The following is a 19,750-nucleotide window of genomic DNA, read 5'->3' on the forward strand; positions in this document are numbered from 1 at the left end:
GTTAAGCATCTGACTTCAGCTCAGGTCACGATCTCAGGGGTTGTGAGTTCAAGTTCCACGTGAGGCTCTGTGCTGACAGAGCCTGGAGCATGCTTCAGTTTCTATGTTTCCCTCTCTCTCTGCCCCTTCCCTGCTTGTGCTCTGTCTCTCTCTCTCTCAAAAATAAATAAACATTAAAAAAATTAAAAAAAAAAAAGAATTCAAATGTGGCTTACACTCTTCATATCAGCACATCTAAGGTTTTTTGTCACAGCCAGAGATAAAATATAACACTTTCATGAAGTTTTAGTACACTATCTTTACTCAAAATTTTTAAAAAATGTTTTTATTTTATTTTTGAGAGAGAGAGAGACAGAGTGCAAGCAGGGGAAGAGCAGAGAGACAGGGAGACACAGAATTGGAAGCAGGCTCCAGGCTCTGAGCTGTCAGCACAGAGCCCTATGTGGGGCTTGAACCCATGAACTATGAGATCATGACCTGAGCCAAAGTTGGACACTTAACCAATTGAGCCACTCAGGTACCCCAACATGTTTCAAATTTAAAAACAGTTGAAAAGGTTATTTGAATGTTTTAAATTACTTAAACAATATTTTTAAAGGAATGATATTTTCTTAAAATTAAAAAATCAGTAAGAAGTAGCACCATCCAGGGTGACAGAAAATCCAAGTTATATGGCCTTGGTATTAAAGAATGTTTACCTGGGACATTATACCAACTAGCTCCATTTGTTATCCCATGAGGAAAGTATTCATTAGGGTACATATTCTTGCAGGGTCTACCTTGAAACATCTGGGCATTTTCCTGAAAAAAAAAAAAAAATTAAGAATCTTTACTTATACTTGTTTCCATCTACATCAAAAACTACAGGAAGGATAAGGAAAAACAATAAAAGTGGTTACCAATAGGGTGTATGTGGGGGTGGGAATGGGGTGGATGGAAGCATGGGAAGCAGTCAGACTTTTCAATGTATATCTTTCTATGCCATATATAAACAACCCACCTGGATTAAAATACACACACACATACAAATATATATATATACACATTTGTATATATATATACACATTTGTATATATATATACATACATTTGTATGTATATACATTTTTATGTATATATATACATTTGTATGTACATACATTTGTATGTGTGTATATATATATATACATTTGTATATATATATATTTGTGTGTGTGTGTGTGTATATATATGTGTATATATATATATATATGAACAATCCCCCCTTTCATAAATTTAACATACCAATTATAAGCTTATGATTCCATTGCTTTCTTTTTTTAATCCCATTGCTTTTTTAAAAAATGTTCATTTATTTTGAGAGAGAGAGAGAGAGATAGGCAGAGAGAATCCCAAGCAGACTTCGTGCTGTTAGCACAGATCCCAACACGGGGCTCAATCTCACAAACTGTGAGATCTTGACCTGAGCCAAAATCAAGAGTCAGACACTTACCCAAATGAGCCACTGAGATGTCCCCCACTGCTTTCTTATTGAATAAAAATTATTATTTTAGATTACCTTAATAATTGTGCCATGCTCTTTTGCTTTCTGGTTTTTCCACTAAAGGCTTACATACATCTATGTCTTTATCTCCATTTCCATCAATATCTATCCATTTAATTATAAATTATATAGATATACTACTATATTAATATAACATATATAATATAAACCTACATAAAAAAACATTTAAAGGATAAATTTAAAACTACAAATAGGATTTTTAATATATTTTTCCTACATCTTAGTGGATCATCTAGTATAAATCTGACTCTAGACAACATAGTTCTAGGAAGTAGCTATTAACATTTTGACTTTATTCTCAGAGTAATAAAGAGCCACTAAAAATCTCTGAAGAAAGGATGATATGTGAAGTATTCATGGCTCTAGGAAATTTATCCTAGTAATAATGTAAAAAACAAACCAAAGCCAGGGAGATCCATCAGAGTACTACTGAAACAATCCAAGTGTGAGATCATGAGCCCCTGGATTTGATTTTACCAGTGCATTTTACCATCTCCTTTAATTCTCGTTACTCTGATAATTGTTTTTAAACCTAAATTAATTTTTTTCAAGCAAACAGTTTGACAAGTTAAAGAAGACTGGGGGTGAGGATCTAACTGTCCAGTCTCAGACCACACAGTCTAAAAGTAATATACCAAGATACTAAATGATGGATAGTCTTTAGGTTTCTCTTCTTCTTGTTGCTTGCCTGTATCTTCTAATCTTTTTACAATAACTTCCATTCTATGAAACAGTTTTTCAAAGAGGCATTTACAGAGTGGTGACAGGTAAAGCAATTGGATAAAATTGCCAAGACCGTAAAACGGCTGAGGACAGAAGATGGAGGGGGAAAAAAAAGGAAAAGAGACAATGTCCAGCCAACAAAAGAGAAAAAACAACTTTCTATTATACAATGGGACAGAGATCAAGGGAAGAAGACAATAGTGTCAGACTTCAGAGGTCAAGAAAGGAAAGAAAGAAAGAAAAAGAAAGAAAGAAAGAAAGAAAGAAAGAAAGAAAGAAAGAACGAACAGATTTCTGGTAAGCCTCGATGGGGCACCTCCAGGTAAAACAATGTAGGCAGAAGACAGATGACAAGAAACTGAGAGGAGAGAACAATAAGGGAGTGGAGATAAGAGACTACTTCCTTTTCTTCTTTTCTTTTGATTTCTCTTGAACTAATTTTAGACTTGCAGAAAAGTTACAAAAATAGTAGAGTTTTATATACCCTTGATACAGCTTTTCCTAATGTTAGTATCTTGTATATCCATAGTACAGTTACCAAGATAAGGAAATTAATACTGGAATACTACTATTAACTAAAGTAAACTAATTTTTATTAAAAATCAGTAGTTTTTTCCACTAATGCCTCCTTGAAATTTTCTTGTCACTTGATATCTGTCACACTGTACAATAGAAAGCTCTGTTTCTTTCACTTAATTGAATTCATTGAATTTCACTGTACTTAAAATATAATAAAAGTTATTGTAGAAAGATTAGAACATTTAGGAGCACAAAAGGAGAAAAATATAAGCCTAGAGATCATCAATCAGTTAATATTTTGGTATATAACTTTTAGACTTTTTTTTGGCTTACATATAAACTGGGATGGTTGGGAATGGATGCCCCATCCCTTAGTCTTACGGTTCTCAAAATCTGCTTTATTCAAATATAATTCACGTACAACTCAACTCACCCACTTAAAGTGTGCAACTCAATGGTTTTTGGTATATTCACTGAATTGTGTGACAATCTCCATGGTAAATTTTAGGACATTTTTATCACCCCAAAGAAATCCATACTCATCAGCACTCCTCATTTTCCTCCAACCTCTTCCCTGCCCCTCCCTGCCTCCCAAGCCCTAGGCAACCACCAATCTATTTTCTGTCTCTATGGATTTGCCTGTTCCAGAAATTTCATATAAATGAATCATACAATATGTAGTCTCTTGTGACTTATTCTTTCACTTAGCATAATGTTTTCAAGAGTCATTCAAGTTGTAATTCATATCAGTACTCAATTCCCTGAGTACTCTTCCACTGCATGAATATACCATATTTTGTTTATCCATTTATCAGTTGATGGACATTTGGGTTGTTTCCATTTTTGCCTATTATGGAATGCTGCTACGACGTTCATGTATAGTTGACCCTTGAATAACATGAGGGTTAGCGGTGCCAATGCCCCCACACAAAAATCCAGGTATAATTTCTGACTCCCCCAAAACTTAACTAGTAAAAGCCAGAAGTCTTACTGATAACGTAACCAGTGAATTAACATATATTTTATATGTTATATGTATTATATACTATATTCTTACAATAAAGTTAGAGAAAATGTTATTAAGAAAATCATAAAAAAGAGAAAATACATTTGCAGTACTGTGCTGTATTTACAGAAGAAAGTCCACATACAAGTGGACCCATGCAGTTAAAACCCCTATTGTTCAAGGGTCAACTGTACAAGTTTTTGTGTGGACATATGTTTTCACTTCTCTTGGGCATATACCTAGAAGTGGAACTGTCAGGTCATGTGATAATTCTATATTCAACACTCTTAAGAACTGCAATACTGTTTTCTAAAGCAGTTGTGTGCCATTTCACATTTCCACCAGCAATATACAAGGGTTCTAATTTCTCCACATTTTTACCAATACTTGTTATTTTCCATTTTTTAAATTATAAGCAATCCTAGTGGGTACAAAATAGTATCTTATTGTGGTTTTGATTTGCATTTCCTTGACAGCTAACGATATTGAGTATCTTTTTGTGTGCTTCTTGATAATTTGTATATCTTCTTTAGAGAAATGTATATTCAAATCCTTTGCCCATTTTTCAATTAAGTTGTCAATCAGTTCAATTAGTTATAAGAGTTCTTCACATTCTAGATATGATTCTTATCAGATACATAATTTTCTCCTATTTTGTTGGTTGTTTTTATAGTTCCTTGATATTCTGTTATGTGTTGAATTCTGGCCCCCTAAAAAAGGTATGTTGGAAGTCCTAACCCCAAAGACTTCAGAATGTGACTATATTTGATTACAGAGGTATTCAGGTTAAAATGAGGTAATTAGAATGGGCTCTAATCCAATATGACAGATATCTTTATAAAAAGAGAAAACTTGGACACAGACACAGGGAGAATGCCATGTGAAGACAGAGGAGTGGAGTAATCCATCTAGAAGCCAATGAATGCCAAAGATTGCAAGCAAAACAACAGAAGATATGAAAAGACAAGGAAGAATTCCCCTACAGGTTTCAGAGACAGCTTGACTTTGCCAACACCTTCATTTTGGACTTCTAGACTCTAGGACTAAAAGACAATAAATATCTGTTGTTTTAGGGCACCCGGTTGGTAGACCTTTGTCACAGCACCCTTAGGAAACTAGTACAGTATTGTAGCAAAAATGTTTTTAACTTTTGATGATATTCAATGTATATATATTTTTGGTCACTTGTGCTTTTGATGTCATATTGAGGAAACCATTGTCTAACCCAATGTCACAAAGATTTATTACTATATTTCTTCCAAAAGTTTTTTAAAAAGTTTTAATTAATTAATTAATTTATCTATCTACCTATCTATCTATCTATCTAGAAAGAGAGAGAGAGAATACAAGCAGGGAAGGGGCAGAGAGAGAGAATTCCCAGGAGGCTCTGTGCTGTCAGCACGGAGCCCAATGTGGGCCCGATATCATGAACCATGAGATCATGACCTGAGCCAAAATCAAGAGTCAGGTGCTCAAGCTACTGAGCCACCCAGGCACCTTCTAAAAGTTTTTTTTTTTTTTAAGTTTATTTATTTATTTTGAGAGAAAGTGCGAGCATGAGCGAGGGAGTAGCAAAGAGATGCGAGAGAGAGAATCTCAAGTAGGCTCCATGTCAGCCAGTGTGGAGCCTGATCTGGGGCTCAATCCCATGAACTGTGAGATCGTGACCTGAGCCTAAACCAAGAGTCAGATGCTTAACTGACTGAGCCACTCAGGCACCCCTATTTTTTCTATAACTTTTATGGTTTTAGCTCCTATATTTAGGAATATAATACATTTTGAGTTAATATTTGGGTGTGGTGTGAGGAAGGGGCCCAAATTCATGCTTTTGCCTGTTCATATCCAGTTTTCCCATCACTATTTGGTGGAAAGATTATTATTTCTCCATTGAATTGTCTTGGTGCTCTTGTCAAAAAATCCATTGACCATACATGTAAGAGTTTATATCTGGACTCAATTCTATTTCATTGATTCCTGTGTCCATCCTTATGTCAGTATCTCAGTACTTAATTACTATAGTTTTATAATAAGTTTCAAATTGGGAAGTATGAGGCCTTTAACTCTTGTTATTTTTAATTTAATTTTATTTTTTTAATGTTTTATTTTTTTATTTTAGAGAGGGGGGGCGGGGCAGAGAGAGAGGGGGACAGAGGACCCAAAGCAGGCTCTGTGCTGACGGCAGAGAGCCTGATGCAGGCTTGAACTCACAAACCATGAGATCGTGACCTTGAGCCAAAGTCAGATGCTTTGACCAAGAGAGCCACCCAGGTGCCCCTATTTTTCATTTTAGAGATAATTTTGTCTTTTTCTTCTATTTCCTTCCTGAGTTTTATCAACTGTTCTTCATTTGTTCCTATCTTTTTTTTTTTTTTCCATTTCTGTTTTCATCTCTTAAATATCTGAGTCTACATGGTTTTTCATATTCTCAATGGGTGTTTGGGTATATTTCATCTGTTTGGAGTGCTGACTTATAGTTTTCTTCTGCTTCTTGATTGTTTTTTGGTCCTAGTAAGGTTTCCTCAGGCAATATGTGTGAAATTTCATTTCCTGATTTTCTGAAATGCTTCTCCATGGATTTTACTTACCTCTTGTTCATTTTTATGATACTGGGCTGTTATACATGATTCTTAGTTAATGGTGCCTTTTTCTGTCAGTCTAGCAGTCAAGGCACTTTAGTGTATTTCTGTTTTTTTGTTTATTTGTCTTGATGTAGGATGGAACTGTAGGTCCTCTGATTTTATGGTTCTCTTCTATCTTGGACAACCCTGTATTTCCCCTTTTTCCTTCTTTTACTCTTCACATTCCAATGGTCAAAGAGCACTTCTTCATTTCTTTTCACCTTTTTTCTGCTCCAGAAGTTAAGAGTTTGGAAGATTTCCCTTTGAACCTATTCTTTTAAATTGTGCCTGTCCCTTTAAATTGCATCAGACCATGTAAGTTGTATGTTCTTTGAAATCTCTTCCCAATATTCCCATGTTCTCATCTGCCCAGTTACTATTTTATTTAGGTTTCAGATTTCGGGGGTACTTAAAGTTTGGTGGTCATTTCATCACCTTCAGGGTTGCCCTTCACTAGTCCCCCTCTTCTATCTTCACAGAGTGTCTCAGTCTGCTTTTCCTCATCATGAAGCTATGGCAGGGCACAGGGGGGGTTGGGTGCATGATAGATCATGACACATCACAGCTAAGAGAAAGGAAGCTGTGAGTAAAGACTGAGGATTTTAATTATCACCTTTCCCATTTACAACAGAAAAAACAAAGGCACAAGATTCCAGAGGAGGCAGGATGTGGTAGGATCAAGAAATGGAGGAGAATATGGGAAAGACATCAATCGATAATACCTGAGAAGACAGAATCTGAATGAACTCACATCAGATTATTCAGAGTTCTATCTATTTAGTTCAAGGTACAGTGATCTACTGAGAATAAGGGGAGTAAAGCTGGGTTTAGGAGGCTCAGGTAGAGGATAAAGGCTGAGAATCGCCAAAGTGTCTAGCAGCAAAACATGAAATACTGTCAAGTAGAACTGAGGGTCCAGCTGAGGCTAGAAAGCATACATATGTATGCAGTGTTGTCAATTTCCATGACTGTGTGACTTTTCTGGGATGTAGAAGAGAGACAGTGGCAATTACTGAGGACCGGACATTGGCAAGGCAGGTATGTCAAAGGGTATTCCAAAGTGTAAGTGAGGGCATCACTGAAGTGGATGTCCATGGGTTTAGCTGGGTAGAGAGTAAAATCAAAACAATTCAAGGTCAAAGAAAACAAAAAGAGGCTAAGGAACTAGAGATCATAATAAGGATAAAAAGCAGAACTATAAGATTGGGCACCAAATGTGCAAAATCTGACCACTTAGATTTTATTTTGCTATTTAGAGGGTATCCCACTCTTCTCTTATGCCATGAACATCCCTCTAAAAGTGGTGTGCCCAAACAGAAGACAACTATTCCTTAAAGTGTAATAATAGACATATTCCCCTGTTAGAAACTCTCAACAAGGTCCACTTGTGCAGAATGAAGGTGTGGAAAATGTAAAACAACAGAAAGCTGTGATTAGAGACCACAGAGTTACAGTATTAATATCCTTTACCTTATAACCAATGGAGTCACAGACTGAGTCTGTAATAAGACCAAAAATTGAAACTAACAAGTCTAGTTTCCAAGCCCCAACTTTTAACACAGTATCTAAGAACAAGTTTTAAATTAAAATTTCACACAAACACACAAATATGACATTTCTGATTGTAAAAGTAGTGTATGTTTATTACAGAAAGTTTAGAAAATATGGTAATTTCTACCTGCTTTCCCTTTCTACGTTAGTATAGTCTTTTCAATAGCTTAGACTAGTGGTTGGCAGTTTTTTTCTGTAAAGGGCCAGAGAGTAAAAATTCTAGGCTTTACAGGCTTGAAAGTGTCTGTTTCAACTACTCAACTCTACCCTCTGCACCTATCGAGATGAATGCTGTGTTTTTATTCTTTAGTCTACTAATATGGTTCATTACACTGACTTATTTTCAAATGTGAAAGAGGAAGAAGCCACAGACAGTACGTAAAAAATAAAATATGGATGTGGCTGTATGTCAATAAAATTTTATTTACAAAACCATTAGTGGGCTGGATTTGGCCCTAGAGCTGTAGCTTGTCAACCCCTACCTTAGACACTTTACTAGATTTATAACTTAAGTACCAGTCAAATGAAATAAACTAGCATGCTAATTTATAATTTTTAGTTTATGAGGATTCAGGTACTATGCTAAAAACTGTAGATGAAAAGACATTACTTGAACTTAAAGGTTAATGGGGAAACACATAGTACATTCACAGTGAGGTGGAAAACAGGAGAAAAAGTGGTAATACTGCCTGAAAGGAATCATGGAAAGACTTAACCGAGGAGAAAGCACTTGACCTGTGTCTTACAGGACTTTGTTTTAATGCATTTTTTTAATTAAAAAAATTTATAGCATTTTATGTTTAAATATGACCCTACCTTTGAATAAGAAAGTGCTATTTGTTGAAACACAGCATCATCTGGTGATTTACTGTATGTGGCAAGCCCTTGTTCATCATCATCAAAAGGGTAGTTCACTACCAAAGAACCTGCAAGGGAACAAAGGAAAATGTTCTATGATATCTCCTTCAAGATGGATCTTCAACATAAATAAAGTACACTTTCACAATACTGCCAGAGACAGGAAACCAATACACTTTTCCAAGGCTAATTTCCTCATTAGAAATAAAAAAGCTGCTAATTTCCTCAACAGAAAATCAACTGGATAAGTAAAATACTAAATAGCTATGCATGACACTTAGAATTTACCTGAACTTCTAGGTATAATTTACATGTCAGAGCTGAACCAAAAGTATACAGGGTGAATTTAAACAATTTTACTCTTATAATAATTAGGATCAGAAAAGATGAGCAAAATTTGATACTTTTTCAGTAAAATTCAGATATTTATAATGGCATGGAATTTTAAGATAAAAAATGATCCTTGAAGTCCAATTAATCCATCCTCTTCATTTTGCAGATGTGGAGTCTAAAACAGAGAGGTTAAATGACTTATGTATGGACAGCAGAGCCATCCCTGATCTACACTCAGAAAAAACTGCTAAAAATTTCCCATATGCTCACATTAGAAATTAGTCCATTAGAGTTATAGCATATGATATTTCATGACTTAAGGTAAAGAAAGTGATGCTTTAAGAAAGCAAGCAAGCAAGCAAGCAAGCTTTAAAACATATGTAAAGGGTGTCTGGCTGGCTCAGGTGGAAGAGCATGTGACTCTTGATCTCAGGGTCATGAGTTCAAGCCCCACATTGGGTTTAGGGATTACTTAAAAGTAAATAAATAAATAAGTTTTTAAAAAATAGATAAAAAAATAATACATACATAAAGAATATAAAGTCCCTTCATGCTCCCCATAAAGCATAAACAAGTTAGGGTGCTTCTCAGATGAGAGCCCTGATGGAATCTCTTATTTTCCTATTAGTCACACTGTTTTCCTTTATTCATCTGTCCATTTATCCTTCCTTTACTAAAGCCACTCATCTTTGCCTTTGTTATCACACCACTTCGTGGAATGGAAATGAAAGAACATATTCAACTTGAATTCAGATGAAGTAATCCTGTGGTAACAAATACCAGCAAACATTTATATAGAGAAAAAATTATTTAAGAAGCAAGTATGAAGAACTATGCTCACTCTATTCCCCAAAATAGTTCTAACGAGAACAAGTGTACTTCAATACCTCTTCTACAAATTTAACGTACCCCCCAAATTTAATTTCATCCCAGAACTATGACCCATATCTAAAAATTTGAACAGAGAAAAGTCAACATCAACTTCTACTCAATTCTTTCAAATGGCTAATTTTCTAAGGACAGAAAAAAAAAGTCATAAAACATCTATTTCTATGAAACAGTCTACTTTTAGAAAATAATTAGTATCAACTCAAAAAGCAGGGACAACAACAACAAAAGATAAATCTGTCTTCATCAAAATTAAAAACTTCTGTGTGTCAAATGACATTATTAAGAAAGTTAAAATACAACGTATATAGAATGGCAGAAAATATTTCCAAATCAGCAATCTGATAAAGAACTCTTAGAGCTATATAAAGAACCCTTAGAGCTCAACAAAAAGACAAAAAATAAATAAATAAATTGGCAAAAGACTTGAACAGATATTTCTCCAAAGCAGATATACAAATGGCCAACAAGTACACGAAAAGATGCTTATTATTAGTCATCAGCAAAATGCAAATCAAAACTACAAAATGGGGGTGCCTGGATGGCTCAGTTGGTTAAATGACTGACTCTGGATTTCAGCTTAGGTCATGATCTCACAGTTCATGGGATTGAGCCCCACGCACAGATGCTGATAGCAAGGAACCTACCTGCTTGGGATTTTCTCTCTCCCTCTTTCTCTGCCCCTCCCCTGCTTGCACACTCTCTTTCTCTCTCTATCTCTCTCTCCCTCTCTCTCAAAATAAATAAATAAACTTAAAAAATAAAACTACAATGAAAAACCACCTTTTACTCACCAAAATGGCTAGAACATAAAAAACAGAAAATAACAAGTGTTGATGAGGATGTAGAAAAACTGGAACCCCCGTACATTGCTAGTAATGTAAAATGGTTCGGCTACTGTGGAAAATGGTTTGGCAGTTCCTTAAAAAGCTAAACATGTAATTATCATATGGTATTTCCATCAAAAAGCTAAACATGGCTAAATGAAATCAGTCAGAGAAAGACAAATACCATATTATTTCACTCTTATGTGGAATTGAAGAAACAAAACAAAGAAAAAAAGAGACAAATCAAAAAGCAGACACTTAACTACAGAGAACAAACTGATGATTCTTGGGGTGGGAGGGGAGAGGGGATGAAATGGATAAAAGGGATTAAGAGCACACTTATGATAAGCACTGAGTAATGTATAGATTGACAAATCACTACATTGTACATCTGAAACTATAATAACACTGTATTTTAGCTACACTGCAATTAAAATTTAAAAGAAAAAGCACTAAATATGGAATTACCCAAATTAATTGAAAACAGGGATTCAGCTATCACATGCCATTGCTCAAAGCAATATTATTCACGATACTGAACAAGTAGAAACAACCCAAATGTCCTTCAGTGGAAAAATGGATAAACAAATTGTAGTATATACATACAATAAAATATTATTTATCCATAAAAGGGGATGAAGTACTAATAAATGCTACAATATTAATGAACTGAAAAACAGTATGCTAGGTGAAAGAAGACAGACACCAAAGATCACATATTGTATGATTCCATTTCTATGAAATATCCAAAATAGGCAAATCCACAGAGACAGAACATAGACTAGTTGTTCCCAGGGCTTGAGGGTAGGGGAAAACAGGGAGCAACTCCTTAGTTTCCTTTTGGTGAGATGAAAATGTTTTAGAGCTAAAGATGATAGTTGCACAACATTGTGAATGCACTAATGTTACTGAATTGTTCACTTAAAATTTTTTTTAATGTTTATTTTTATTTTTGAAAGAGAGAGAGTGTGTGAGCACGGGATAGGCAGAGAGAGGGGGGACACAGAATCCGAAGCAGGCTCCAGGCTCCAAGCTGTCAGCATAGAGCCTGACATGGGGCTCGAACTCACAAACTGGAGATCATGACCTGAGCCAAGCTGGATGCTCAACTGACTTAACCACACAGGCACCCCTGAATTGTTTGCCATAACATGATTAATTTTGTTATGTGAATTTCACCTCAATAAAAAAATAAGTATCAAAATTTACAAAAAGGAATCTTACTTTTCTCTATATTCTCTCAAAATCCTTCTAAATTGTTGACAGTAAAGAAATCCTCTTTGAAATTTCTTTGCTAAGATTTCAAAACCCATTTAAGATTTTATGATGAGTAAACAAAATATGTCATGGACAAAGAGGGGAAGATGGTGGCAGAGTAAGAGACCCTAGGCTTGCCTTGTCCCACAAATACAGCTAGAAAACTATCAAATCATCCTAAACACCCCAGAAATTGATCTGAAGATTGGAGGAACAAATTCCACAACTAAAGGTAGAGAAAAGCCACATCAGAGAAGACATGAAGTGCAGAGATATGGTTTAGGAGAGAAATGGATCATGTCTACTGTGGTGGGGAGGGAGCCACAGTTTGGAGAAGGGTGAAAGACAGACCAACACACAGGGGATGTACAGGGAAAATGAATCCCCATAGCAATTGGCTTGGAAAGCAAGAAGGCCTGAATTTCATGAGTTCTTGCAAACAGTGGGGTGTAAAGCCTAAAGTTGTAAAGGTCAGCATGTTTGGTTCTGGGGGAGCTCAGCGAACACTGGGGTTGTTCTTAGAGAGAAGGCAGGGTAAACAGCCTGTGAACATAGTGTGGAAACAGTGATCTGAAGAGCACCTGGGGCACACAGTAGGGAGGTTATTTGTTCATCTTGGAGTGTGTCCCAGAGAAGCAGCATTCATGTCTCCATGAAGTCTCTCAACTTCTCTAGAAACAAAGAAACTGGCCAGACCCATCTCCCTCCCCTGTCCTTCAGCATAAACACAGAATCATCTTCAGGAACCAGTGCAGCACTAACACATGCTACCTAACTTGCTTACACCAAGCCCCACTCTCTACTCCCTGCCCTCCAACCCCCACCCTTCACCTCCTCTCCTCACCCCACCCCCGTGTTCTGGAAGAACCATCCTTCCCAGTCTTACTTGCTTGAGTCCCACTATGGTGGGCCCCCACCCCCAGATGACCAGCTCAAGCCCCTGCCCATATGACAGCTCTCAAACCTTGAGTTTTGTGGGGTCTTTGTTCTGGTGGTGGCAGCAACAGGTCTCACTTCACAGGCAAACCAGAGCACACCTAGTTAAAACTCACCACATTCAAGGCAAGTACAAAACACTGGCCACAACTGGCAAAGATAGTCTCTGCAGACAACTGGCCTGAAGGATAAAGCAGACAGGACAAAACAGCAGAGCACACACAGCACACACTGAAGACACTCCCGGAAGTGCCACGCCCTGCATAACAGGAAACACTACACTACATGGCAGGGCACTACGGGACCTCTTCATGAGGCCATTACCCTCAAGAACAGGAGACGTAGCTAACTCCCCTAATGCGGAGAAACGGCACAGAGACTTAGACAAAATGAGAAGACAGAAATTTGTCCCAAATGAAAGAACAGGACAAGGTTGGCTGAGGAACTAAGTGAAACAGATATAAGTAACATACCTGAGAGAATTGAAAGCAATGATCATAAGGATAGATATGGAATAACATAGAGACAAAGGGCTTAATAAATGAAATGAGAAGCATACTTGATGGAATAAACAGGACAGAAGAAGCATAGGAATGAATTAAGGACTCTGAAGACAGAGTAATGGAAAGTAATCAACCTGAACAAAAGAGAGAAAAAAGAATTATGCAAAATAAGAATAGACTTAGGGAACTCAGTGACTCCATCAAATGGAACAACATTTGTATTATAGGAGTACCAGAAGAAGAAGAATGAGGAAAGCAGACAGAGAATTTATTTGACGAAATGATAGCTGAAAACTTCCCTGATCTGGGGAAGGAAACAGATACCCAGATCCAGGAGGCAGAGAACCCCCAACAAAATTAACAAAAGCAGATCCACACCAAGATATATTGCAATTAAAATGGAAAAATACACTGATAAAGAAAAATATTAAAAGCAGCAAGACAAAAGAAGACAGTTGCATACAAAGGAAACCTCATAAGGCTATCAGCAGATTTTTTAGCAGAAACTTTCCAAGACAGAAACGAGTGGCATGATATAGTCAAAGCGCTAAATGGGAAAAACCTGTAGCCAAGAATATTCCATTCAGCAAGGCTATTATTCAGAATAAAAGAAGAGATAGAATTTCTCAGACAAACAAAAACTAAAGGAGCTCATGACCAGTAAAGCAGCCCTACAAAAAACATTAAAGAGGACTCTTTGAGTTAAAAGGAAAGACTAAAAGTGACAGTATAAAGATAGGAAACATAAAAGCAGTAAAAATGAATATTCCTGTAAAAAATCAGTCAAGGAACTTATAAAATAAAAGGATGTAAAATATGACACTATAAACCTAAAACATAGGGAGGAGAGGAGTAAAGAATGGGTTCAAACTTAAACAACCATCAACTTAATATAGACTGTTATATGTAGAAGATGTTATATACAAACCTAATGATAATCACAAATCAAAAAGCACTAATAAATATGTAAAGAATAAAGAGAAAGAAATCCAAATATATCACTAAAGATATATGGAAACCATGGAAGAGAGAAAGACAAGAAAGGATCAGAGAAAATCGTCAGAAACAATCATAAAACAAGTAATAAAATGGCAATAAATACATAGCTATCAATAATTTGAATGTAAATGGACTAAACGGTCCAATCAGAAGACACAGAGTGACAGAATGGATTAAAAACAAGATCCATCTACATGCTGCCTACAAGAGACTCATTTTAGACCTAAAGATAGCTGCAGATTGAAATTGAGGGAATAGAGAAACATCTATCATGTGATGGATGTCAAAGGAAATATGGAGTAGCAATACTTATATCACACAGAATAGACTTTAAAACAAAGACTAAAACAAGAGACAAATGATACTATATAATAATAAAGGGGACACTCTAACAAGAATGTATCACAACTGTAAATACTTATGCACCCAACTTGGAAGCACCCAAGTACACAAAAAGGTTAATAACAAACATAAAGGAACTAATCGATAATAATACAATAATAGTAGGGGACTTTAATACCCCACCTACATCAATGGACAGATCATCTAAATAGAAAATCATCAAGGAAACAATGGCTTTGAATAACACACTGGACCAGATGGATTTAAAAGATATATTCATCCTAAAACAGCAGAATACACATTCTTTTCAAGTCCGCATGAACTATTCCCCAGAACAGGTCACATATTAGGCCACAAAATAAACCTCAACAAATTTTAAAAGATTGAAGTCATACTATGCACCTTTTCTGACCACAGTGTCATGAAACTAGAAGTCAGCTGCAAGAAAAAAATCTAGAAAGACTGCAAATACACGGAGGTTAAATAACATGCTACTACATAATGAATGGGTCAACCAAGAGATAAAATAAGAAATTAAAAAGTACATGGAAACAAATTAAAATGAAAACACAACAGTTCAAACCTTCAGGATGCAGCAAAAATGGTTCTAAGAGGCAAGTTTATAGCAAGATATATAATGGAAAAAAAACACGTCCACATGATTGAAGATGTATTTCCCCCCACGCCGATGACAAGATCTTGATACCACATGTTGAAATCTCTAAATTATTTTCACTGGAATGTAACTAGTATTAAGTTTTCAGATTTAGCCAACATGATATGTGACATATACTGAGAATATTCTTTGAAACTCAAATAAAAAATATTTTCTGTCAAATATGGTACGAAATATATTAAAAAATTATTTGCCAACCAGGCTATAACTTCATAATTCCTATTTGGGTATTTGAGAATTGTTCATGATTACCAATTGTAAAGATATTTTTTCCTATTACTGGGAAGCTTTCAAAGCAGTTTTTGGAGAATTTCAATTTACTTCTTAAATACAAATATCATAACTGTGTACTGTCATTCTAAAATGTCAGGTTAAAAAATAAATAGAATAAAAAATAAAATAAAATGGCAGGTTAATCTATATGCCATCAAATTTCAACTGTAATACTTCATTGGATATTCCAACATATGTTGACACTAAATTGCTTCCCCATTACCCCTGGTGCTAATACCTTCACTCTTTTTTTTTTTTTTTAACAGCTTTATTGAGATGAACAGTTGACCTGTGAACAATAGAGGTTCGAATTACACAAATCCATTTACATGGGGATTTTTATTGATAAAGACAGTACAGTACTACAAATGTATTTCTCTTCTTTACTATTTTCCTAATAACATAACGTTTTCTTTTCTCAAGCTTACTTTATTGTAAGAATACGGTATACAATACATACAACATACAAAATATGTGTTAACCAACTATTATTGTTATCAGTAAGGTTTCTGGCCAACAGTAGGCTGCTATTTAAGTTTTAGGGGAGTCAAAAGTTAAAACGTGAATTTTCAACTGCACAGGGGGCCTGTTCCCCTCATGTTGTTCGGAGGTCAACTGTGATTCACATAACATACAATCCATCCACTTAAAGTATATAATTCAATGTTGTTTACTATATTCACAGGGTTGTACAACCATCATTACTTTCTAATTACAGATAATTTCATCATGCCAAAAAAACCCCTGTACCCATTAGCAGTCACTCCCATTTCCTCCCACCACTATCCACTATAGCCTGAGGCAACCATTAATCTATGACCTATCTCCATGGATTTACCTGTTCTGAACATTTCATAAAATGTAGTCATATACCATATGGTTTCTAGTGACTGGCTTTTATCACTTAGCATATTTTCAAGGTTCATTTAAGTTATAAAATGCACCAGGACTTCCTTGCTTTTCATGGTCAAATAATATTCAATTGTATGGGTATACTACATTTTATCTATCCAATCATCAGTCCATGGATATCTGAGTTGTTTATACTTTTGGGTTAAAATGAATAATGCTACTATGAATATTCATGTACAAGTTTACATGTAGACATATGTTTTCTGTTCACTTTGGCATTGACACTTTCATTCTTACTTACAAGCCCTAGTTGGACATTGTGATGATTTTTAATCTTGACCTCTCATTCTATTCATCTAATCAATTCTTGCTGAATTATATGAAGGTGTGTAAGCCCAAACACTACATGAGAATAAGGCCAATGTGTTGTAGTTAAATACATAGCAAGGAAAAAATAAAAGCATGTCTTATAAACCTACATAAAAGGGTTTATTAAATTTTAGGGAAAAAAGCACTAAAGATTTCCAATTTGTTAGTGTTTAATTTTTCTGAATCACAAAGAGTATGCTACTAAATTCCCAGTGAGAGAGACAAATATAAAACACATGTGAGGGATAAATATAAAACATTTGAAGAACAAAGCAAGGGCAGGGAGAGAGGCAGGGAAGAGAGGAGGGTGAGAAGGACAAGGGGAGAGAGAGATAGGGAGGAGGATAGGAGGGAGAAGAAAATAGGGAAGGAGTATGTGGGAGGGGAAGGGAGAAAACAGCCAGAAAACTAGCTTAAAAAGCAATGAGAAAAGATCTTTATTACTGTCTGCTGCAAAAGCAGTAACAGGATACCAGTTTTGAGACAGCCTAAGACTATAAACAGATAAAATTCCACCAGGATTTTCAAATGCTCTCAACAAGAATTAATTACTGGAATATCAAGTTGCTATTACCTCCATGCAGGTTTGCTGACAGTACAAATGGATAGGACTTCATCCAGCTCATTACAGCAATAGTTTCTGGTTGGGTAGGATCTGTGATCTGAAAGAACTGGTCTGGGAAATTTCGGTTCAGGTCAAAGTTGTTGCTGTTGTTTCTGCCAATTACACTCACGGAATCTCCTGTATGATAAAGAGCTCAAATTTAAGCCATGTTTCACTTACATTTTAATCCAACACATACTACTTCAGCTAATCTTAACTCAAAGGTAAATGTGAACACATCAGGCTTCACTCCGAATAAGCACACTATGATTAAAAGACACATCTTTTTTGTATTGTATATTAATAAGGTGTTATCTCTTCCAGATCTTTTGAACAGAGAAGTAAAACCATTATCCTTTCATTTCTGCCCTCTGTTCATACTTTGAGAGGAAAAAAATCCAACTATATAAACTATATTGTTAGTACTACTCAACTGTCAATAATCCATATACAATGACATAATTACAATGTTGAGTGGACACGACTGATCAGAAGGAAGTTCTATTTTACCAGTACAGAGGTCACTAAAACATTGTAAAGAAACAGACCAAATGGAAGTAAGAAAATTGTGGTATGCTTACACTAACATATCATGAAAAGCTAATCAAGAACATAGTTGGAAGTTTAACCAGATGGAGAAAAAAGGGTTGAACTTAAGTTTATGTCCCTTTAAAAAGGAGTGGAACCCTATTATTATCATTATGATGAGAAAAATCTGAAAGTGAGTGAAAAAAACATACATTATTTTTTAGTAAATAAGAGCCATTACCAAAGTGGAAAACTCCATTAAATATAAACTTGATAGGGGCACCTGGGTGACTCAGTCGGTTTAGCGTCCAACTTCAGCTCAGGTCATGATCTTGTGGTTCATGAGTTCAAGCCCACATCTGGCTCACTGCTGTCAACTTATCAGCACAGAGCCCACTTAGGATCCTCTGTCCCCCTCTCTCTGCCCCTTCCCTGCTTGCGCTCTCCCAAAAATAAATAAATTTTTAAATTATATATATTTATACATATTTATGTATATATATTTACATATATATGTATAAACTTGATATCATAATTGTTGACTGAACTAGCCTATCTTTTAAGAATACAAAAGCTGCAACAATTATATATTATAAGAACAAAATAAGAAGAAATTCTGAGGAAACAACCAATTCAAATTCTCTTCTACTTCCAAATAATCATAACATATGATGATCGAAAAGGTCTGCATTAATAGACGCCTCTTCTTTACCTTCCTGGGCCTTTTCATACCCATCAGGATTCATGGATGGCATAAGGTGAATTCGAGTGCTGAGAACTAGATCCGTCACTTCAGGGTCTGTTCCAAAGTTCTTACAAAGGTATTCAATGAGGTTCAACAGCAGTTCTCGTCCAACCACTTCATTTCCATGCATATTTCCAATGTACTTAAATTCCGGTTCACCTGAAAACAAAAAGATTACATGGAAAAGTCTTTTTACCTTTTTATTTGTCATGGACTCTATTTTTTCCCCAACACATACAAAGACCCTGAACTAAAAATTTTTTAAAAGATATATTTTGGCAAAAGAAGCAGTGAAAAGTATGTTATAAAGCAGCTTCCTTACTAACATATATGTCTAAGCAGGCTCAAAGCATACACAAACAGACACAGACACACACACACCCATATAATATGAAAATAAAAATACCATTAGGAAAAGACATGAATAGACACTTTTCCAAAGAAGACATCCAGATGCCTAACAGACACATGAAAAGATGTTCAACTCATCATCAGGGAAATACAAATCAAAACCACAATGAGATACCACCTCACACCTGTCAGAATGGCTAAAATTAACAATTCAGGCAATAACAGATGTTGGCAAGGATGTGGAGAAAGGGGAACACTTTTGCCCTGCTGGTGGGAATGCAAACTGGTGCAGCCACTCTGGAAAACAGTGTGGAGGTTCCTCAAAAAATTAAAAATACAACTACCATATGACCTAGCAATTGCACTACTAGGAATTTATCCAAAAGATACAATTTACACAAAAGATGCACAAATGCTGATTCAAAGGGGCACATACACCCCAATGTTTTT

At 35.6% G+C, this 19,750-nt stretch overlaps 1 protein-coding gene across 1 annotated transcript in view; it reads right to left on the bottom strand.

Annotated features, from left to right (window-relative positions):
• Window positions 1-19,750, bottom strand: part of CPD (carboxypeptidase D) — an 80,813-nt gene that overhangs the window by 26,884 nt on the left and 34,179 nt on the right. Inside the window, exons 6-9 of the mRNA XM_042917187.1 lie at window positions 18,917-19,108; window positions 17,647-17,814; window positions 8,776-8,885; window positions 699-801 (exon numbers count right to left, since the gene is read on the bottom strand). Coding sequence (XP_042773121.1) covers window positions 699-801; window positions 8,776-8,885; window positions 17,647-17,814; window positions 18,917-19,108 — 573 coding nt within the window. The remainder of the gene's footprint in view (window positions 1-698; window positions 802-8,775; window positions 8,886-17,646; window positions 17,815-18,916; window positions 19,109-19,750) is intronic.

This window comes from Panthera leo, chromosome E1, assembly GCF_018350215.1.
Source record: "Panthera leo isolate Ple1 chromosome E1, P.leo_Ple1_pat1.1, whole genome shotgun sequence".
In the NCBI taxonomy this organism is placed as follows: Eukaryota; Metazoa; Chordata; class Mammalia; order Carnivora; family Felidae; genus Panthera; species Panthera leo.